Here is a 23,886-nt window from a genome sequence, read left to right on the forward strand (position 1 = left end):
TTTTGCATTAGTCAGATTCATCCAGACCTGTGTTTTTCTGTAATTTAAAAATGAGATTTACGTTATAAATATGAGAAGATGAACACAGTGCTCAAAATATCACCTCCTGTTAGCAATTAAAGTAATTGAGCATGTTCCCAAGAAAAAAGCAGCAACACATATATGCAAGCATTCACATGCATAAATATTGTTATCGATCTCCAATGAATTCTCAGAAAATGTTTTACTTCCTGTTGTTCTATTCCTGATGACAGCACCATAAAGTATTTCATAAAGATTACATTTCTTAAGCAAAAACTATTAACTAAATCTGGACCTCCTCTGTTTTGCACAAGTATAACAAGCTAAAATCCTACTTAATGAGCATGCAGAAAATAAAGAACTAAAATCTAAAGAAACTCAAATATGAAAGATAGATGCTGGTTTGTTGCTGTATTGCATATGCATCACCTATTAACTAGAACTTGAGACTTAATAGACTGCTTGCAATTCTTTCCAGAACATGAAAGAAAACTAATTAAATTCCCTCCATTATTCCAAATCTGAGGTGTTAAATTCATAGGATATTTTTAATTCACTACCTATGTTTAGTTATAGAGACATGCACTTTGAGTTTTGTTGGATCAAAGAGGTCCTCTATCCATTGTCCTGAAAGCTAAAACCTGTAAACTGCAGCACAAATATTTCTTATTCTTCTAGTCATGAATGCAGATTGAAAAGAACATGTGTTTCCTAACACTAATCCAACACAACCAGGCAATATTCTTAAATTGCTCCTTCAAAGCCGATCTTTGTAAAAGTACATTGCTTTCTGGCATCAGAACTCCACCATGTGTGCCCTGCTGAGCTAAATGAGTCTCCTGATACACCTACCTGTTCTCCTGAGTATCAGGACAAACCTTGGTTGTACTCCAAGGCCTGACAGCTTTGTTGACTCCTTTGTTTACCTATCAGAGTTGCCTCCCATGGGACCCTTCCCAGCAGTTCCCTGACTAAGACAATATCCTGCTCTCCTTAGATTCAGGGTTTGTACTTGGCTGCTTGTCTTTCTTCTTTCAGGATGACCAACACAGCTATTTCAAAATTACCACAGATGAGGAAATTATTCATCATCACATCCCCAGCTAGTTTCCTTCATATTCATCAGCAGCAGATCCAGCTATTCACCACCACTTGTTGGCCCTTTGACTACCTTCAACAAGAATTTATTCCTGAATCCACACTGAAATATCTTTGATTGCAGCAGCTATTCTACCTCTCTAGCAGCTGTAGTCACCCACAAGAACTGGGGTTTACAACTCCGAGATCTGAGTTCTTTAAATGCTTTTGTTTGATTCCTCATCAGGTGGTCTGTAACAAACTCCTACCACAATGACACCTTTACTGGCCTCTCCTCTGATCCTAGAGTCACAAGTCTGATTATCCTCCATCCTTCTGGGGACCTAAAAAGACCTGAGCTGCTTATGGGTCTGAGGGCAACTTCCATGCCCTCAGCCCTTCCTTGCCAGTATTTATGGAAGTCCCTCACATTACTCCAGTTGCATGGACTCGGCACAGTATTTGAGTTGTTCCAACAATATTGTAGTTCTGTAACCACATACAACTCTAATTCTCTCTGCTTGTTTCCTAGGATGTGGGCATTTCTTTACCAACATTTAAGATGGGTGTCGCTTTACATTGTTTTATCACTCCTGAAGTCTTTCTTGTTCCTATCAACCTGTGGCCTGAGCTTTCCAGCCAACCACCTGTTCTTCATTTCACTGTGGTCTGAAATCTCTCATTTCCTAGTTGAAATTCTCTTTCCTAGTTGAAAGCTCTCCTCGTTACGTTACCCAGCTGGTAGGATCAAGGAGCCCAGACCTGGGTCCCCATGACCTCAACCCCAAAGCTTCGTGATCATTCCCAATACACCCCTAGCTGCTGCCCATGGGGATGAGTAGTAGTGTAGCAGTCTAAGGACTGGACAGATCTCGGCAATGTCTCTGTAATGTTCTGGATCCTAGCCCACAGCAAGCCTCATAACCCTCCAAAAAGCATGTGGGGAACAAGAGGTTTCTTTCCCCACAGGAGCAAGCCTCTTACTACCACCACCCACTGCTTCCTCCAGATGTTGATGCATGGCTTGTGTTAAAGCTGGTTCTGATGCTTCACAAGTCATGGCTTTCTTTTCCTACTTCACCACCAGTAGAACATTTTGAACTGCAGATCTGGAAAAAGAGCCATCCTCCAGCTGCTGGAGAACATATCTTTCCAGTGCTCCTACTGTGGGACTCTATTCACTGTGAAACTCAGCCTCTGGCTGCCTCTCCCATGTGAGAGAGGGAGCCAGAGGCTGGCTCTTCCTTATCTCTGGGTCTCTGTGGAGACCCTGTTAATCTCTTTGCATTCTCAGATCTTGCACAGCCTTACTTCCTTGTCCAGGCTAATGGGGGCAACACATTTTTCCATCCAATTTCTACACCACTACTGTTCTATTGTTCCAGCCTCACAGGAAGGGTGGCAGGGCTTTCCTGAACATCCCCTTACCCCACATGGGCCCTTTCTCTCTGAACACAAGCCCTGCTGGACCCTGACCACAGACTGCTGTACATCAGGACCACCAGACCCACCACACATGGGGATGGGGCATCAGAACCTGCCTCCTGGAAGCCAGTGGAGCCATCCCAGTGCCACTTCCACAGCTCCTGAGCACCAGTGCTGCCATGGCAGCATCCACACACTCCCATCAGGTCCCTTCCATCTGGGTACACAGAATAACAATTGGTAAATGGTGAATTTATCACATTCATAAACCATGGACACAATTTTACTCTCAGTTACAACACAGGAAATCAGAAGTCTAAATTTTCTTTCTTACTCTATGTGATAACAATGTACCGCTAACATACCTGTTTCAGACTTTCCAGCTTGATTTGTCTCAGTTCTTCATATTTCCATTTCCAAAGAAATAATTCATTTTCCATCTTTTCCATTTCTCTCTCCAAAAATACATTCATTCTAGAAAAGCATTTTAAAATTTAGCATTGCACAATTTTGAAGCTGACAGAAGAAAAATTACTTTGAATTTCCTTCTCATAGTTTGAGTTATATTCTGCTGCCTTTGTCAATGGTATATCTTGATTTTCTAAAAACCTATATTATCATTGCATGATTATTCCAAAAGATTCACCAAAAATAATAGCTAAAGAGAAAACAGAAATCCAGTAGTACAGAATTAAAACTTTAAATGAAATTTTTGGGATAAACTGAAGAAAATTTGACTTCAGTTGCTGGTTCAGGCTTCCTAATTTATCACATTTTCTTCACAATTAGTGAAGATCCTCAAAGAAAAGGTATTACATCACTTGTATTTAGCATAAACAGAAGATTAAACACATGTATACAGGGGGAAATATACACTATAAAGACTAGAAACCAAAGACGATTTTTGTTAAATGTTAAAAAACATTATTAAAATATGCATATTTCACATTTTAAAAAATTGTTCCTGGAAGAAAATGCTAGAAGAATTTCGGGAAAATGTATTATTTAGTGCAGAAGTACTATGCCTATACAATGACAAAAATATGATATAGTTGAAAAGAAAATTCTAATACTGGCAATTAAAGAAACTGTTGTGTACCACAGTAGTTATTTTCTATTTTAATGGAGGCTAATGGAATTTCTCAACCTTTTTAAAAAAGATATTATTGCTGGGCTTACTAGAACTATATTTTGAAAATTTCGTTTAAATAGTCACCTATTAAAAGAAAGTGTATTGATGGAATTTGTCTGGGGCATTTCTTTGCTTGCACAGAGCCAGCAAAAGTTGCCACCGACTGGACTGACTCATCCTGGAAGCAAGCTACACTAACTAATCAATCCTTTATAGTGAAATATCTTCTCTCTTCTTTTATACCTAAATCTGATGCTCTTGAATCAGGGATCTCCTTTTTCTGCCTAGATTTAGCATATTGCACAGCTTATATTAGCAAACACCTAAAACTCCCATAACATTATATTTATTTATATTTATATTTTATTATATTTATTTATAAAATAAATACTATTATTTACAGAGCAAAGTAGAGCAAGATGTACTTCATGCATTTCAACTCAACAGTTTTTCTTTCAAAGTAGTGGGCTATTTCATTGGAATGGTATCATGATCTCATTGGGGAACTAAGATAATTATTAGTGGGACATTTAATACAGTAAAAGGTGAAAGTATGAAAGATGACTTTCTAATACTTTGAATAATAGCCTATTGACCTTACTGAATGCAGTGAGAGTCCTCAGAAATGGTCTAATCTGAAAAGTAAAAGAGGACTGTCCAGTATGTTTTGTTTATTTAGAAGACACTAGCTTTGTTTTTTGTTACAGTACTTCTTGAGACCAGCTCCCTCCAATACCACTAATTGAAAGAAATTATTCTGATTACATAAAGTTTACTATTTAAGCAAAGAAAACAAAGAATGGAAGAAAGAATATAGAATATAGACATCAGAAGCAGCTTACTACTAGGTAAAATAATCAGGTTTAGAGAATTATTCATGGATCTTACAATGACACATTTTAACTCATTATCTAGTTAAATCACAGAATTACACAGAATGGTTGAAATTGAGAGGGACCCTGAGGAGGTCATCTGGTGCAAACCCCATGTTCAAGCAGGGTGGCCTAGAACTGATTGCTCAGGACCATGTCCAGATGGCTTTTGAATGTCTCCAAGGATGGAGACTCAGAAACTTTTCTGGGAAACTGGTGCTAGTGTTCAGTTCGCCTCACAGAAAAAAAAAAGGATTTCTTGTTGTTCAGGCAGAGCCTTTTGTATCCATGGTCTATGTTACCCAGCCAGTGTTATGCAGTTCCTCTTTGGTATTATCAGCTAGCAGTGAGCTAATCTGTGGCCTTATGGTTTTAGAGGAAATAGACACTTTTAAGTTCAAAACAGAACAAATTACGATCTTAAAACTAGAAGACATTTAGATGAGAAAACTGATCCAAAAGATTACAAAAGATAGCTGTTTTAAGCAAATGATTATGTAAAATTCTGAGCCACTCACAAGGTTTGTAATTTCCATTCATACTAATAGGACCTCAAATGTGTAATTAATATGAGCCATCAGTACCAAGTAGAGAATGTTGGTGTGTAATTTTATCAGGCAAACCCAAGCCTGATATTTTTTGAATGTCAAAACATAAATTTTCATTTCTTTACTTTTATTTTTTTTTAGACCTTCTTTCTTTTTGTCCTTTGCAAAGCCTGGTCTGTGTGCATAAGGCTGTGTCAACATCACTGATGATAGCTCTAAGCAGAATGCAATAAGCAGAATTTCTCTCAGAGTGAAGAAGCAAAACATCTTATGGAAAGATTAGTTAGGAAACCAAGAAGGTTACTAGTTAGGTAACTGTTAAGTAACTTAGTCAGGGGAAAGTTCAAACACTGGATTTGCATAAGCTAACTTGACTCTAGAAAAAATGCAGTCAAGAGTTCAGAGTGCTGCATGTAAACCAGGAAACTGCTGAGAAGTCTTCCTCTGTATGAGTAAGATCATACTGACTGCTAAAGTAACCTTTGGCCTTGGGGTTCAAGCTGTCTATGATCTGTTTGGTTTTGATGCAGTACAGCTGCGTGTCCTTGGCTCGAGTTCACTGAGAAAATTGCTAAGTTGTGAGAAAGAAGCTGTGAGAAAGTACTTAAGCTAGAGCCACACAAGATAAGTGGAGTAAAAATGCAAACAGGGGTGAGATTGTTCAGATAGTCATTACTAGCAACTCCAGAATACACGAGTAAAAATACTGACATGAGCAAGAATAAAAGGGAGAAAATTTTAAATCTGAAGTTGGAAATTCAGAAAAATCAGCCAATTCTACTAAGTGGTGGAGACCAACCCTTTCTGAGATAGCAGGTGACAGCCTGCCCAGCAAAGATTCATCAGCTGTCTCAAGGGACTGGTGACAATGATAATACTTATCCTAGAAACATTATTCCTAACTATTTACAGTCTGCATTGCCAAATATAGTTGCTTCATACTTATAAGTTGTCTATATTCTGCTTACGTAACATCTCTGCACGTAGGAAATGCTGCCCTCCCGGAGAGGAAATTGTTACACCAATCCCAGCTGTTGTGTGGAAATCACTGCTCTGCAAGCATTTTTGATGCCTGAGGTTTGCATTATCACATGTTGCATGTTCTAGATGTGCCCCAATTCTTACCATCTGCCAGTAAATTTACTGCCTTATACCACAGTCAGTATATATCTAGGCATAAATCGAAAAATCTGTCTCTGAAGTACAGCTAAATATTGGTTAGAGAGGCATGTGAACAAACAGACAAACCAAAACCTATTAAAGTTTTGCCTGAGAAGTGACTAAAAGTGAGTTGAAAAATTATCCAATTTCTAAAAGAAAATAATTATATATGTATGTATACTGTAATTGTTAATGAAGTACCTAGGCCCCTAAATATTTCAACCCCAGGAAAATAGGTGAGGTGTCAGTATCGTAATTCACATATATACTTGCTGCCACAGAAAAACTAAATACTTTTTAAGGAGAGAGAGCATAGACATTTTCTGCTATATGATTCAACTAAAGAATTATTATATGCTTTCTACAACTATCAAATTCATATAACAAAACACATTAAATATTAGTTAGGAATTGAAAGGATTTTTTACTTCAGACTTGTACTATCTACATGACAATTATGAAATAAACTGACAGACAGGAAATGTGAAATAAACTGACAGGAAGGAAATTCTTCAACAAAGTTTACCATTACAGACTCCCTGAACTGAAAGTGTTGAATATATTTGCAATATACAGGGAATTTTATTCCTTTAAATTTCCTAATTAACTTCAACTGACTTTTAAATTACCATCACCTGTAATTACAGCCTGAAGTCTGCTACCACGTCATCATGCATCCCATGCTGCATATTTTCTTAAAAGGCCTTTTTGGTGACATTCAATCTTTGTCAGTATTGACCATTTATACAACATAAAACTTTTAGGCCACAAAAATGTACCAAAATAATTTATGTGAGGCAAATTTGATAAGCTGCATAAGTGTACAATAAATGTGTTTCTCCCTCTTTGTTACCAGCTTTTAACACAGACTTTGCTACAAGTGAAGAGGTTAAGATTAAAAGCATTTTGCATCTGATTCAAATATTTTGAATTCAAAAACAGCCTTTGTCATTCTGCATTTGGACTCTTTCAAAGGTCTGCCAGTAGAGTATATGAAAATTTGTTATTATGCACAAAGCACTTCAATAACTGGGTATAACATACATTAGATATCACTGTATCTATACCAGATTGTTATTAAATACATATTTGTATGGAACACCTCTTATTTAACTGACAAACAGGCCAAAGAAAACAATAAACACACTATGCTGAATTGTTTCTCTAAATTCTTATTAAAGTCTTGCAAATAGCTATGAATAAAGCTTAAAACATATGAGATATAAATGCAATCATATCTATTTTAGAAACTGTCTTCAACATCTCTATGAGAATTCCACAAATAGGATATATTTTGCACTTACTCTCTTTCCTTCTGTAAGATTTTTCTCATCTCAGCCAAATGCAAATTTAAGACTGATACATGTATTAAATCATTCTCTGTTGTCTTAGCTGTAGTGTCCAAACTTATTTTAGGTTCCTCCAAATAGATGCTGGGAAGTCCACTGGGGAAGAAATCAGGAGGCTTTGGACTGAATTTTTTATTGTCATTGTTTTGGTCTTTGTTTACATCCTGAGAAAAAAAAAAAAGACACCTGAGAAAAACATAAATGAAGGAAAAAGTCTAACATAGTTCCATAGACGGACCTACCAAGGCTCTTCTAGACATTTAAGGAACATAGGAGAAAAAAAAAGGAAATAGGTAAAATCTTGGACAGTTGGACTGTATATGGGTAGAAGATGCAGAAAATGTCGGTATATTATATATATTATATATAATATATATAATGAACAACTGTCATTTTATGATATCTAACAGCTTTTGTTATGACATGCTTCATATATAAAATATTTCCAATGTATCTTTACTAAGGAAATATATTCCATTTCTTTTTTTTGGCTATAACTCTGGTGAAAACAGAATCCTGGAACTAATAAAACCAGCAGTGCAATTTATCCATACAAATAATGTATGGACTCATAAGCCTTTTATGTAAAGTGCATTGAAGCAGGTTGATACAAGTTTTTCATAAGGAACAAAGTACATAGATATCTATTTTGAAGATAAATGTTTTGCATGCAAAACATAAGAAAACTAGCATCAAAATAGGAAAAAAAAAACCAAACAAATTACACATTTTTGAGAAAGACTGAATGTCTCTTATAAACAAGTTTCCCTTAGAAAGGTATTTGCTTTACCATATCTGAGGAATTTTGTTTAAAAGCTAATCTCATTTTAGCAGTTTACTGACAATCATCTCTCACATCAACCTATTCTTTTGAGTTTTTAGAATACCCAAAATTTGCATTAGAAAATACTAGAAACAGAAAAGATGTTTCTTATTCACATATAAAGTTTCAGTTTTCAAGTGGAAAATATTTTATGCTAAGGAGAAATAGTTAAAGTATATTTTGTGGTATTTCCTTCCAATGGTACATTTGTCTGCCTGAAAATATGAAAGGCATGGTTTTTTTTGGCAAAATTATTCTTGCTACTAATATTATTTTTTTTTCTCCCAGATTTCATAGGAATATAGTATCATTAATATTAAGAGCATAAAACATTCAGATCTAAGATCTTGGCAATTTCCCTTGAATTGAAGTAAAAATTTTCCTACTTTCAACAATGCAGGAGAAAACATTTTCCTGTAATGTGTGAAAAAAATTACCTGTATCTACAATGACTGCCATCTCTCAGAAAACAAATAAGGTTTTTACATGGTGCTGTCTATGGAGACTACACAGTGCATTCCAAGGCACGGATTTAAAGTTAGTTAAACATGAACAAATACTTTAATTTTTGATGAATATAACTGGATCTTTTGTGTAGAGCTAGGAGCTGTTTAAACAATTCTGAGACTCAATTTTTTTATTCTATATCATGACTTAATTGCTCTCCTTATCAAACAAAAAGTCTTGCAAATTTGCAAAAGAATTGCCTTACCTCTTCCCCTGCTTTTGAAGTTCAGAGAGAAATAAATGATCTTATTTTAGAAGCCAAGAACCTAATTTGCTTTTTTGAAGGAGAGAACGAATGTAAGTATACAAAACGTGGTTAATTCTGATAAGAGAGTTAACCTGTTACTGTTAAACATGAGAGAATCAAAACAATATTGAAAATTATTTTCTATAACCATCTGCCTCTGTTCCTTAAATGTCTAGTCATAGTGCAAGGTTATGAATTATTTTCTGTATCTTTCTGTATTAGAAATATTTAGGTGGGGGCAGGCAGGGGGCCATAGGGTTTTGTTAGTGAGTGGATCAGGCATCATTTTGGTCAAAATTCTTGAAAAATCCCATTTCTACATGCACATCCATACTGTGCCACTTCTTCATGAACCACAAAAAATATTTCCCATTCTTTACCTTCTCTGTGTCTTCTGCCCCAGGAATTTTGATGATTTTGTTTAGGTCTTTTGTAGGTTCTGGCTCCAGAAACATTAACAGGTTTTGGTCCTTTTTAATACAGGATATTTCTGAGCAATGGCATTCCATTTTCCAGGCAGTTCCATTTTCTAAGTTTTCTTTCTCAGTTACTAAGTCCTGATTTATTTTTTTAAGCACACTTAACTCTTTTATCATACTGTCTAATTTGATTCTCAATTGTCTTGCTTCCTCTCGTGCTTTATTTCTTTCCCCTCTAACTTTGCTCCATTTCTCCCTCCAGTTGGCGGTGCAATCTGACCACCAGCGCATGGTCTTCTCCATTTGGGCAGCTCTGGCTTTGACTTCCTCCAGTTCCTGAATTTTTACTGCTTCAAAAATTTCCCAATCACTGCTGTAACTTGCATGCATATGTGCATAATGAGGTGAATTTGGATGGAAACTTTGAGATGGAATATTTGAATGACAGAGATGGTCACCTGGTTGCCAACATCTATCTAATTTATCAGGTTCTGTTGGTTGGGTCCCAAAAGCCTCTATCTCTTCCATTTGTTTCTGAGTGGAGTCTAAATTCATGTTTTGATTCATCACTCAATTTCACTCCTAAAAAAAGACAGACAATAATTCATCTTTTAATTTATTATATCATATGAATAACCTTCAACAGTTGGGGTTTTTACTGCTGCAATAGTGAGTTAATAATGCTGCTCACATTTTAGAAAAGTGCTTTATCAACAAGAAATAGCTATTCAAATATCTTTTATTTAATACTTTTTGGGTACAGCATAAACAGACACACTTATTACTTGGCAAGGATTTGCTTGCATAGAGTCATTAAATTATCATAGTAGTCTCAAAAATGTTTGAGTCTAAAGAAAACAGGATAAAAGCGTTCTTCCTTCAAGACAATATTGAACTGAATCAATATATATTTTAAATATCTAGTAAGAGAATGTTATTTGTCTAGGACTACAATCAGAAATCACTTGACTTCTTTCCCAGACTTTGGAATTTTATGTTAAGCAAAACTTACCTTATAATTTTCATACATTAAAAAAAATAAAAATATCAAAACCCCTGTGACATTTGGATTTCCTCTTTTTCCAAGAGAAAAATCAAGCATTTTTCATAGGGGGCTTTATTTTCTGCATTCCAGAAGATTTCCAGGTAGTATATTTTTATATTATTCTTGAAAGTGTAGCACTATCTTCCTGCACTGTACAGCCTACCTCATAGTGGTATGACTCATCTAGTAAATCTTGTTGCATTCTTTTTCATTATTTATCTTTTGATTATTTATTACTTATTTGGCCCAGAAGAAAAATGATTTCTCAGAAATTGCTTCCCTACCCCAGTGCTGAGAAAATGCTGATGTGGACAGTCTGCAGTGACTAGCCACTTACATCTCCTTTTTTTTTTTCCTCTTGGTTATGTTAAAAACAAATCAGAGCAACCAAGCAACCGAAATTCAACAAATAAACAAACTTAAAAATCTTGCAACTTCAATAAAAGACTAAGTTGTTTCAAGTAAAAAAGAAAAATTGTTTTTATATTGTGATGTCCATTTGCAAAAAAACACGTTTATATGTTACAGCAATTAGTGGTAACACCTGCATTTGAAATGCAGAAGGCCAATGCTGCTAACAAAACACTGAGGAGTAGATAGATTTGGCAGTATGATTCAGTTATAGCTCATTTCAACTGAATAGAAGTTTTTGCAGTTTTTGCTCTGGTTTGCCAGCTGTTTTTTAACTTTTCCATGATTTTCAGGACATTTATTTGCCATTTGTTATAAGCTTATGCAGAACTGTTGTAGTGGAGGACGGATATGAGAGGAGGAAAAGGACAATGAAGGACTCCCAGTTCCCCTCATTATCACTGCCTGATGTAGTACCCTCAAGCCCCACAACAACACCACACAGATGTAGCAGAGCTGCTGCCAAAGCTTCATCAAAGCTGAGTCTTTCTTGTTTCTTGACCTACTTCCAGATCATTTAATTTGAACAAGCCTTATGCAAAATACATAAATTCATTCAATTTGAATAAGCCTTATCCAAAATACAAAGATATTGCAACCCATAATCTTGTATGAGGCCAAATCGAGTAAAAGTAACTAAATACTAAACTCTTGCAGTCAGTTGTTAATTTATCTTCTAGGTTGTGGTAATTCCTTTATTTCCTAAAGCTTTAATTAAAAACCAACCAAACAAAACCACAGTAAATTTTAGATATATAATAATATATATAAAATATTTTACATAATTTAATAAATATATAATGAAATCATTGAAACTTTTGGATTTTTAAGAAGTACTTTTCATGCATTAATTTTTTCTTACTTTTTTTGCATCTGTCTCAAGTTAGTAGATATCTACAGAAATGTTTATTACACTTTTCATAATCAGTATTTTTTTCAGTGGATTTTGCTAGCTTCTTTGCATATTCACTTAAAGAAGGGAGAACTTGGAGAAGGGAGAACTTGGAGAAGGGAGAACATAACTTACAAATCTTAAAAGATACAGAAATAAGAATGGTAATATTTTTCTTTGACAGAAAATTTGAAAGACTTGAGAGTTATTAATGAATCAGAGTAGCCTGCTACCGATATTTTGTTACGAGTTTGAGGTGACTTTGTCTTTTGACATTCAGTAATGTTTCCAAAGCTGGCGAAATGTTATGATCACAGATCACAGGATGCTAAAAAGGAAACATTGGTCATGAATTCTTGCTCTCCTCCACTGTGATGGCTCAAGGGTTCTCGAGGCTGGGACACTGCCAGTCAGATCAAACTTACAGCTGTAATAATTGAAGTAGGCTTGTACAGTAAGCTGGTGGTTTCTTATGTTTCTAACCATTTTATGGTAGGCTGAACTTTGCCTGCACTTTTCAGCATGGATAGATGATCCCAGCTCTGTACTTAAAATTCAAAAAAATTAAGAATAAAAAGAATTAAGAATTAAAAGAAGTCATTCCTCCTTCAGAAAAACAGAAGTGCTGTCTCACTCTTAGGTGGTAAATAAAAGGAGGTGTTTCTATTTGTATTGACTTCCGTATGTCCTTTTCAGAAAATTTAATCTAAACAGTTTTTTTAGATACCCCTTTATGATTGCAAGAGGTAGAATAAAATATCATTTTTTCATTAAAAGAGACAGATCTCAACACAACCCATTTCAGTGGCTGGGTGACTCAGGATAGAAACAAAAAATAATAGAAATATTTGCTGGAAAGTAAAGCAGGTAACAGGATTTTTATTAAAAGTATGAATTATGAAGATTTGTGCTTGTACCTATTTTTAAAGAAGTGGACTAAAATATTGGTTTGAAAGAAAGCAAAGATTTAAAAATTAGAAAAATTTGTTGATTACTGTAAAAGTTCTGAAACTGTCAAAAATCTCACAGTTCCAGAGGGATGATTAGGAATGGATTTATCTTATTTATAGTTCATATCAATCTACTCTTCCATGTTCACAAAATACTGCACTGATGAAATTATAATAAAAACAAGTCCAAGAGTCCAACTGAAGATTGTTGTAATATTGAATCTGTTGATACTGACTCTTTAATCATCTCTATAGTTACAGTGGTATTTAAAAAAATAATACTTCTCTTCTCTGGTATATGACTACATCATAGAAAACATCCTATATCTACATTGAACTCTGAAAACTCTCATCTATAAAATATCTATGCATCATATATTTTCCAGAGGCAACAAGAATAATTTTTAACTTGTATGTTAAAGATAATTCAAAGAAGAAAGGTTTATATTAATGTTCTTAGACACAGATCTCTTAACATCAGAAATATCACAAGTCTAAAATCGACAAAAAAATTACTGTGTGGAGCTAGTTTTAAAGGACTTGAGTTTGCAACAACAGACTGGCTAGCACAGCATATGGAGCTCAGTGTACATAATTACTTCATGAAAGATAATTGGATGGAAGGATAAAATAAACTTAGGGAATTGGATGTAAATGGGGTTTTCTGATCAGTGAAGCCTTCTGATAGCTCCACTTCTAACAGCTGAGTGATAAGAAGGAACACAACATCCTTTTTAAAGTTGTTTTTCTTAATGGAATAATTTAAAATAAGTATGAACAAAATATATGAAGCAACATTCATTGCAACGTGTGAGTGAGGTGTGATGATAGTGAGAACAGAGTGATGATAGCTCTCAGAGGAAAAAAAAGACATGTGGTGAACATAGCAAAGAACATAGGTCTCAAGCATATTTAATTATATTGCAACCTTTCCTATTTACCTAATGATCCTGAACATCAGTAAGAAAGAGAAGAGCTCTTCATTTATTTTTGCCACCTATTGTTTTAGGTAAACAGCAGTATATTTACCTTTAGTGGCACCATTAACAAAATCACCAGGAGAGAAAAGAATTATTGCACTTTCCTCATGTTAATACCTGCTCACTGGACTCAGCTTTTTCAGTCAGTTCAGTAGTTAGAGAAATGTTTGAAGATACAATTTCAACATCCTTTTACTGTATGATTTAATCCTTAGTTATACATCTCTTAATTATTAACACCTCAACCAAACATTTTCTAAGGTATTTTTTAAGGTATTCTGTCTTTAGAGAAAATATCTGCTTTAGATTAAACCAATTAATTTTCTTTTGTCTAATCTATGAAATTTAATAGGACAAAATGAATCATAGAACTGAATATGTTGTAATATATATGTTGTAATATATTGTAAATGCCACTGAGAAGTCAGAAGTTTCCATGTTATTGCTGCAGTTCACTCATCAACAAACCCTGACAAAGAGAGAAGGTTTCAGAAAATGGGCAGGGGTGACTCGGTCATTATGGGAAGAATATAGGAAGTGATTTAACACACTCCCTGAAAATGTGGCTGTTTACTAAGGGCTGCTAACTACCAGGCTCTCAACTCAAGAAAGGGAGATCAAATTTTGTGTGTCTGTTCCTGTTGTAAAGTTGGTTTTAATTAATAACCCTTAGGGGTCCCACCCAGTGGCTAGATGAAAAAATACTGCCAAGTAAATGATTGATATATATGGTGAAAAAAACATCACACTGGAAAAGTGATTCATTATATAGCTCAGTCTAAAATAATACCCATACAAAATTGTATCTATTTACCAAAACCCAAAAAATCTTGGCAACATGCAGCCAGGAGGCTGACATTTGGTTAGAAAAAATACAGCACAAAACTCTGAGGCAGAACAAATACCTGGTTACAAGAGTGGCATAGACACACAGGGTCATAGGATTTATTTCAACAGCTAATAAAACAGGATGTCAAAAAAGAGGAGTGCCAAAAGTTCTGGTGAAACGAATTGTGTATTTGTGCCACTTCTTTTAAACAATGATACAGAACATCACCAACATTCTACCAGCTTCATAGGAGGTAAGGTAATCTGGGAAACATCTCATGTGTATTACAACACCTGAAGGGTGGGAAGAAATCCTTACAGGAGCAGAAACAGTGATGTCCAGAATATATTCCCTGCCTAACCTATCACTGGTCTCACAACTGCTTTAAGCCAGTGGTTTGCTTGCTACTTCTCCCTTATCTAGAGAAATATAATCTTAGCATCAATAACATTTTACGAATGAAGTAGGACAAGCTTGGTTTAGTTCAAATCTTGTAGAATGGATTTTCCAGCTACTGCATCGATCTCAAAATAGTGGGACAGCAGATCAATGGAATAAACTACTAAACCAGGTTTTTTTATTTTACCTTATTGTGTAAAATACACAATAAGGGATCTATTAATACTGTGTGGGAATCATATTCATGAGAGCTTGTAAGCCGGCTACACCAGTAACAAAATCTCACAAGAAGAACCACAGATAAGGAATTCATATCAGTAGCTGCCCAAAATCTTGTTCAAACAGAAATAAACCCCTCTGAAGTCCATATAATGAGGTTAAACATTCAGCTCAGGAGTTATCCACGAGCCTCTCCTTCCTTTTGCAATGGGAAAGGGAACAAGTTAAAAACAACTGAGGTTTGGGTTATGTCCAAGACCTGAGTGTCTTCTCTTGCAGAAAGTGTCACTCTCCTGCATCACTGTGGCAACACTGCTAATTGGAACATATACCTAGAACTTATCTACAACAAATCCTGCATTTTGGAACAACTCAGGTATTGCAGGTCCATGATCTTACACCTTTAAACTAGTTACAGAAGGAATACCATCTGCAACATCACAAGGACAGGTATTGACAGTGGGTAATAATGTTCCATGAACACTGAGATCTAAAGTTAACCTGAAATTACCTACATGTAGTTTACACTGGACATGAAGCTGTATATGATTGTGACAACAACAGAGTGAAAGGGGTACTACAGGCACATAAGGGAATTAATCATATACTAGTGGCCCAGAACACTTACAGAATATGTACACAATGAGAAAATACACAGCAGTTATTTCATAAACACTCCTAATAATCACTGTGTTAATCTATGTAAATGGACAAAATTAAGCTACCATTGTACACGGCTGTGTATCTTAAAAAACAATCCAGCCTACTTCTTCTTACTAAAAGTGCCCTTCACTTAATGTGGTTGCATTATGTACAAGAGCCTATGATTATGGCCCCAAAATTAATTACAATGAACATTCATTGAACATAACCAATGTATACACTCCTGCATGGAATGAAACCTGTACTGATTACAGCGACCATCTCTATCATTGTGGCTGCGAAGTCATTGGCCAAAAGGACGTGGACATTAATGAGATATTATTCAAAACCTACTGGGTGAAATTGGTCTATCAACTGAATTAAATTGATACTAAATCCTACCAAATAAATTTCAAGACACTGAAGCTAGGATAACCACAATGACTTGGAAAACTCTTGGAGGAAAGAAAAATGACAATAATGAACATACAGCTGATCCTAAAGTCTGACATATGCTGAGAGCAGTGCCAATGTGAGTGGTCAGTGGGAGAGCAGCCTGTTCATAGGACTCAGTGGATAAAGGGCTGATATTACCTGCAGCCAACTCCTGCATCTTCAAAAAGCAGCTACCTGCCAGTTTCTTCAGGTTATGCTAACTCGTGGAAGTGCTACAGGCCAAACTTCTGAGCTGGAAAGTGCAAATGCCTAAGCTTACCCCCAATATTTTTGTTGCAGATCCAACAGCAGGCTGACTAATGAGACCTTTGTGTTTTTCAGTGTGGTATGGGTGGACAGTCACTCCTCCACAGGGGAGAAAGAATGAGCACTGGCATTGACAACTTAGTAACTAGTTTGTTCATAGAAAAACACCATTTAGAGAACTAAATAAGAGAGTTTGTGAATTAGGGAATGAATTTGTGAGTTCCTGTGTTGGACTAGTCTTTACAAAGATGATTCCACCATTGTTTGATGTCTTTAGGTTTTGGTGGCATTTTTTGAGGCAGATGATTTTTTTTTAATTTTTTTTAATGAGCTCATAAGCTCATAAAATAAAGTTACATTTACAAAGTACAATGTGCTGTAAAATTGAGAGATCCAAACAAACCATGACATCATATACAGATTATCTTACTTCATGAAAATTAAAAGATAGTTTTTTCAAGATTTTTTAATGCATAGCCAAAGATGATTCAGTTTGTTTCCACAGCTATAAAAAAATATTAACAGTATTAAACCATATGACATATTTTTAAGCTATGTTGTTTCCAAACATTGTGTTCCTTACATGTGTCATAACTAAAAATCAGCCAAAAAATGGCTTGAAGAGACAAAAAATACTAGTTGTTTACTTCCTATTAGGAGTTATGTTATAATTTTCCCTCCTATTCATACTTCTCTAGTTTCCTTTTAACATAAAAATGTCAATAAAGATCTAATTTATTTCCAAAGCCTGTTTTCTTTCCTTCTCATATCCAGTAACTAAAACCAGTTATGCTATGAAAACAACAAAGTATAAAGTTACATTTTTAACTTCACAAAGAGAAATGTTTTATTTCAGTGAGATATTGTTGTTCTTTTGAGCTTTTTTGATTAGAGAATCTTAAAAATGCCTGAAAAAACCTAGTCTTCTTAAGACAGCAATTTGGATAGTATGATGTGTTAAGTGTCTCTTTGAGAGAAAATAAAATCACAGCGGCAATTCATGAATGTCCTGATACATAAGGCTAAAATTATGCAACCTCATGGTCCTTCTACAACATATCATCTTCCTCAATATTTTAAGTGCAAGAGACTATGTCAGGCCTAAATCTTAGTTTCCAAGTTGTTTAATCATCAAAGTTCCTAAAGGCCAGGATAAAGACTCAAGTGCTTTACCATAAAAAAAACAAAAAACTAGATAGAACTGAAGAACATAAACACATTTTTTGGAGAGGTTTGAGAGGAAATAGCAAAGAGAAAAGTGCTAATTAGTGTTCCACATTTCTTATAGGTCTGACAAAATTTATAATCCTGGGAACACAGAATATCACTATTTTTCTCATTATTTCTTTATGGTATAGACACTTTTGCCTTGAAAACAAATTAATAAATTTAATCCCAGGGAACACTAGAATACTCCAGAGGCAGAAAAAGTGTAGGACCAAATGAAAGTAAGCCCTTGATAGCAGAATTTATGCAAAACTGGAGTCTGTTCCCACTTCTGAGTTGATCAACACTAGATGATATGATGGAATAATATGACAGAGAGGGAAGGCAAAAGCAGAGACCCAAGTTTCAACTTGACCTTCTTTTTAAAAATCCATAAACAAAGTTTGCCAGCTACTCTATCAGGCCTAAAGAGTTAAGAGCTAGGAAGTAACTTTAGGAAAATAGTAATTCCTCAGGGAAAATTGAATTTTACTGTGATACAAAACATTGTGACAGACAAGGCATTTCTGAAATACACTCAGAAAATGCATCATTATATTAGTTGTCCATGCCTAGCTAAATTCCCAGGAGAAGAGGTAAAGGATGAGCAGTAAAGATAGTGACTGAAAGACAATTATCCATGGAGGAAGCAGTAAGTGAAAGGAAGAGTCAGAAATGGTTTAATCTTTTTTCTATTTTAGAAGACTATCCAGAAACCAAAGGGAAATAAAACTATCACCATAATGCAGAAATAAGCATTATATACTATGCAACAGGATTAAGTATATTGTTTCTTGATATTCCAGTATCCCTTGTGATAACCAAAATTCTCTGACTCCAGAGGAGGAATCCTTTCTATTATTAACAGTAGTTTGCTTCTCCTGAAGGTTTTAATAATTCACATGAAAGCATGTAGGGTAAAATTGTATACATATAACTTATATATTTAAAAAAGTTAATTTATATATTAATTTATATCTTTAAAAAAAAAAAGTGAAGTAGCCTTAAGTGACCCTCAGGCTGGCTATGCTAGTCACATTGCCAGTTTGTTCTCATTTGCTATCCTTTTCCATAGCCTATTTCAATCCTTTGAAATAAGATTTACAATTCTAGGTGTAAGTAGTTCCACTCATATTAGAGAAAATAAAAACTCTAGTATGACAGAAATTCTTGTGAAACAAAGGCATGCCACGTAGAAGTCATTCATATGATGCTGTGAGCAAGAGGGATGATCTCAAAGGTTCCCCCTAAGATGATTCTCTGAGCAGTGTGATTCCTGAGGCGCTCTAGAAGTCTGTTTCTCCCAGCTTTAACAATGTTGCCATGACATCCAGGAAATGAGACAAAATTAAGATCACAGATTGTGAATCTCAGAATATGTAACTTTTAGCCAAATGGGTCACAAAACACCATGTAAGTACAGAAGAGCCACAAGAAAGAAGCCCCTTTTGTGACAACATTGAACTGCCTTAAAAACAGCAATTCTGCACTGTTGTCAGGAATCAGCTGTAAGGAACATGGAAAAAGTAGAAAAAAGGCTTTATCCCCCAAAACTATTCTGCCAAAAGAAACTGCAAATATGAGAACACTGTGTATGAAGGACAGGGATGAACCATGTAATCAAGCATTCCCAGATATTTCCCAAGCGGAAGGTTAGTTCTTAACACAGGGGGGAACAACCCAGAAAAAATATGCTGGTAACAGCAACAATTAGTGTCTTGCAGGAAACATTTACTTCTTCATGAAGTTTCTCAAAATTTTATATTTGGACTGATACTTTTATTGAAATGATTGCCTACATGATGGTTCATCTAACCATGAGGTATTGTGTATTTCTCTAAATGTGTGAATTGCTTCTGTAAAATGAAGTGAAACTTTCCATGACAATAGGAGAATTTAACCCCAGGACTAGTATAGCCAACGTGGCTCAAAGCTTTTAAAAACTGAGTGTTTATTTCTTTCCACCTAGCACAAACACCTCTAGGTAAAGTGATTCTTTTCTATTAACTTATAATATGACAAATATTGTCAATAATTAAAAGCAGTTATTTGGTACAAGATTTCCTTCACAGAGTATTTTACTTTATTGTTGCAGGTGGTGGGGTGGTGTGGGGGTGGTCTTAAAACTTGCTCAAATTGAAATGCTGTAACTAGCTCTGAGAAAAGATGCAGCAAAAAAAGGTCACGGTCCACTTTTCTGTGGTGCTATGTATGCTTTTTTCCTTTTTTTCTTTTACCATCTTCTCTCCAAGTATCCATTTTAAAGTAAAATCTTATTCAATGTTTCAACTTTTTTTTTAAACACATGCATATAATAGATCTTGTATAATATTATACAGACTATATACATACTCTACATACTATATATACATACTGTAAACATATGCATTCATAAAAAGAACAACTTGGAAGGTAGTCACAGATTACAATAAATGTAAAGAATAAACAAATGTTACTCTTTAACTTTTTTGGGGTGTTTTTGGCTGCCAATTTTAATAAACTCTAAACAGTTTGGAGACTATTTCTTCAGATGAGAACCAGAATTATATACTTACTTTGATTTAGGTCTACTGGGTAATACAAGTGATTACATATCACTGCAATATATTTCAAAGTCTTTTACAGCAACAAGCTGATGTTTCTTCACATCTTTGAAGTTGTATTCAAATCCTTAGGGTTAAATACGGGTAACATAAATATTTGTACATAGAGATGTCGCCATTTACTACCCATAAGGCCAAAAGAAGCTCTGAAGTACTGCTTTAAATATAAGTTACAGTGACTTCATTCCCCCAAGAGTGTTTTGTTTGATCCCAAACTTTCATAATATTTCACCCATATTTTTTATACAATCAACTCTGTAGTATTGACACTCATTCCTCAGCCACTGCACTTGGAAAAAAACATATTGTATAATCAGATTATGCAGGCAGGGAAGGGAGTGTTTGTGACACCAACAACTTTCCCAGAGAGTCTCAAAAGGAACTAAGTATTAAGAAGAAGCTAAACCAATCATTACCCAACCAAATTCTGTAGCTGTGGCTTTTGAGACAGTTTGCTTGGCTAGCTCCCTTTTGAGATTTGATTATCACTTTTTACTAGGCTATGATCAATGAAAAAAAGGCAAAATAAACTTCCTAGGTAATTAGGATAACTATGAAGTTTTAGATCCTTTCAGAGTAAAATACTTACAAACAGCTTACAAAACCTAGTGTAAAATTCTGAGTTAAACAAGTAGCCAAGTCCCCTAAATTCTAATCTAATTTCAGTGATTCTATGTGAAGATTCGTATTGTCCATTTGTCTGAGTTATTATTAGGAAAAACAGGTAATGAATCAAAATATTAATAACAACTTCAATTGAGAACAGATTCAGAGTGTATTTAAAATAAGGCAAGGGTAAATTCATACAAAATAATTCCTATCAGTTACGCTATGGTACAGTCTAATAGGTATCTTCTGAATAGCATAGAGAGATTTCTCTAGAACAAGAGTAACCTGTTTTTCAAACTTGAAACAGGTAATAGCTTCAGAAGAGTAGGGTTCTCATTAGTTAATACTAGTTCACTATACCGACACACTGTACTTTTTAATACTTATAGCTAAAGATACGAGTGAACACTTCCTGTGATTTATGGAAAAAACTATAGACATCTTGTTCTGCAAGCACAATGAAATTTGCTCTTAATAACATTAAAATGGCATACTGTTGCTATTTTTTTTTATTTTTTTTTGGTTTGTTTTTCAGCAGTTCCACTGCTAAGACTAAAAATAACCCATGAGTCTTCCTCCTGTTTACACAAAAAGCAGAGTAAGTTAATTTCAGTGAGTGTTTAGCATGACAAACATTTTTTAACCCACACTGAAATGAGCTGCAGTGCTAACAGGATCATTCCCTTTACTGGGAACAACTAGGGTAAGCAGGTAGCTTCTTGCACCACTCAGCTTAGTTACAAGAGAACCAGTAGTCAGTCATAATAGAGACTTTCAAAAACTCAGCTTGATCTGAGTTGTCAGCATGTTATTACAGGATATGAGCTCAGCCAGTGCACACATGTCTTGCTTATACTTACAGGCAGCCCTTTAACAACACAGAGGAGTGACATGGAAATCCTTGCATGGATTTGCTCTGAACTTTTCAGAAAGAGGGAAGACTATAGAAATGTAGGGAAATAATACCCAAGGTATACATCATCCATAAGCTTGGATCTGCCTTTGAGTATGTAAGTCATAATTGGTCTTCAAAGTTTTTACAAGCATTAAAGCCAGCTGGAAGTTTAAAGTCAAAGAAGACAAAAAAACTAGAAACATCTTATTCAGTTGGTGATTTTCATCCAGGGTATTAGTTAAGCAACTTAAGCTATATGAAACACAAATATTTGGAAATAAGATATAAATAAACTTATAGCACACAATTAGGACACAAGACCATTGAATCATGTCCAATTCTCAAGGGTTAAATTCCTTTCCTAGCTATTGATAATATTAGCATTCTACTATATCTTTTTTCATCTGCTTATATTCAAAAGTCAAATTCACCTCTTTGTGGGAGCCACTGTAGTTTCTTATTGCATATAGTTGGGGAGGCTCAACTACTCCCAAACACAACTGAGGACTTCATAGATCTGTGGGATTTTTATCACATTTTTAGACTGGGCTATAGGTCAGGTCAGCTGGGCCTCTTTCAGCCTCAAAAGGAAGTTAAAAAAAGGAAACTGAAGACAAATTAACCATTCTGAGAAGCGCTTTACTGAACAAGAAATAGGTCAGATGCAATGCTAGAACATGTTAATCCAAACAGTAGAGGTCACTTAAATGTAGAGAGAAGCTTCATTATTTAGACAAAATCATCCTAAGTTTATTTTCTAGAGTTTGTACCTCAATTCTATGTCACTCATTTGCAAAGTGACCTTGAATGGGATAGCTTCACTTTCATTTACAGGTTTGTTTTTTTTAACTAACAAAACCCACTGAGTTTGGGGGCTTGTGGTTTGTTTTCTCTTTTTTTATGTGTGTGTGTGGTTTTTTTCCTTTATTTTATTTTCAATAAAACATAAATACGCAATGGCATATCTCAGAAAAAGTTTAGTTTCTAATCCTTGCTTACTCTGAGAAATTCTTCAGGTTTTTAAAGATCTTGACAGTGTTTTAAAACCATATGCTTTATGATATGAGAGATCAAGAATTTTCTTGTTAGAGTTGAAATCATTTATGATGCTTTCCTATTCAAAACATGACCTACTTTTAAAGAAAATTTCATAACACTGGGAGTAGGGAAAATTAATCACAAATATCTGATGATTTGTTTCAGACTAAGATATAAAACATTCCAATGCTTATTAGGACACAAAAAAATTTTTCTTCAAAACACTACTCATAGTCTAGAAACAGTGATTTTCCCACATAAGTAGACAATTATGCACACTCATGAATATTTTGTTTTCTCTGGGTCAGAGCATATCCTTTTGGCTGGTTCAACTACTCTGATATAGTTGTGTCAGAATTAACAATTCTGTTGTTGTGAAGATGTTTTTGGTTTTATCAGAACAGTTTTCGAAGCTGTATCATATATAATTAATTATTTTAACAATGTTCTTTAAAAAATATTGCTATTTGGACATTTATAGGTAATTATTCCTATTTTTCCCTAACCAGTCTAGTATTTTGACACCATCTTATGTCTTTCAATAGCTCAAGGACTGTTATTTAATGTTTGTGTGATTTAATGGGGTCCTGTGATGACCCCAACTCCACTTAATCATCCCTGAGGGAAATTAACAAAGGAATAATCCACATTGTGACTTTAACCTGGATTCCACAGTTAGTAGAGTGATCAAACAAAATAAATCACAGAGTATCATCTGTTGTATCCTAGATGTCACTTAAACACACAGAGAAGCAGGACTATTTTTTCTCTCAGTGCCCATTCACTGTAGGCCAATATGTAGTCCCACTAAAAGAGAAGAAATTATTTGAATCGTTGGTGACTACTCAGCATGGCAGAAGGGAAGTTAGCATCCTTTTGCAAAAA

General features: G+C 34.9%; 1 protein-coding gene across 3 annotated transcripts in view; it reads right to left on the reverse strand.

Annotated features, from left to right (window-relative positions):
- CCDC102B (coiled-coil domain containing 102B) overlaps positions 1 to 23,886 on the reverse strand; it is a 138,534-nt gene that overhangs the window by 112,680 nt on the left and 1,968 nt on the right. For all 3 annotated transcript variants that reach the window (XM_015620210.2, XM_033512195.1, XM_033512194.1), the window contains exons 2-4: positions 9,543 to 10,163; positions 7,541 to 7,749; positions 2,889 to 2,997 (exon numbers count right to left, since the gene is read on the reverse strand). In XM_015620210.2, the coding sequence (XP_015475696.1) occupies positions 2,889 to 2,997; positions 7,541 to 7,749; positions 9,543 to 10,148 (924 nt within the window). In that variant the 5' untranslated portion in view covers positions 10,149 to 10,163. The remainder of the gene's footprint in view (positions 1 to 2,888; positions 2,998 to 7,540; positions 7,750 to 9,542; positions 10,164 to 23,886) is intronic.

This window comes from Parus major, chromosome 2 (assembly GCF_001522545.3).
Source record: "Parus major isolate Abel chromosome 2, Parus_major1.1, whole genome shotgun sequence".
Taxonomy (NCBI): domain Eukaryota; kingdom Metazoa; phylum Chordata; class Aves; order Passeriformes; family Paridae; genus Parus; species Parus major.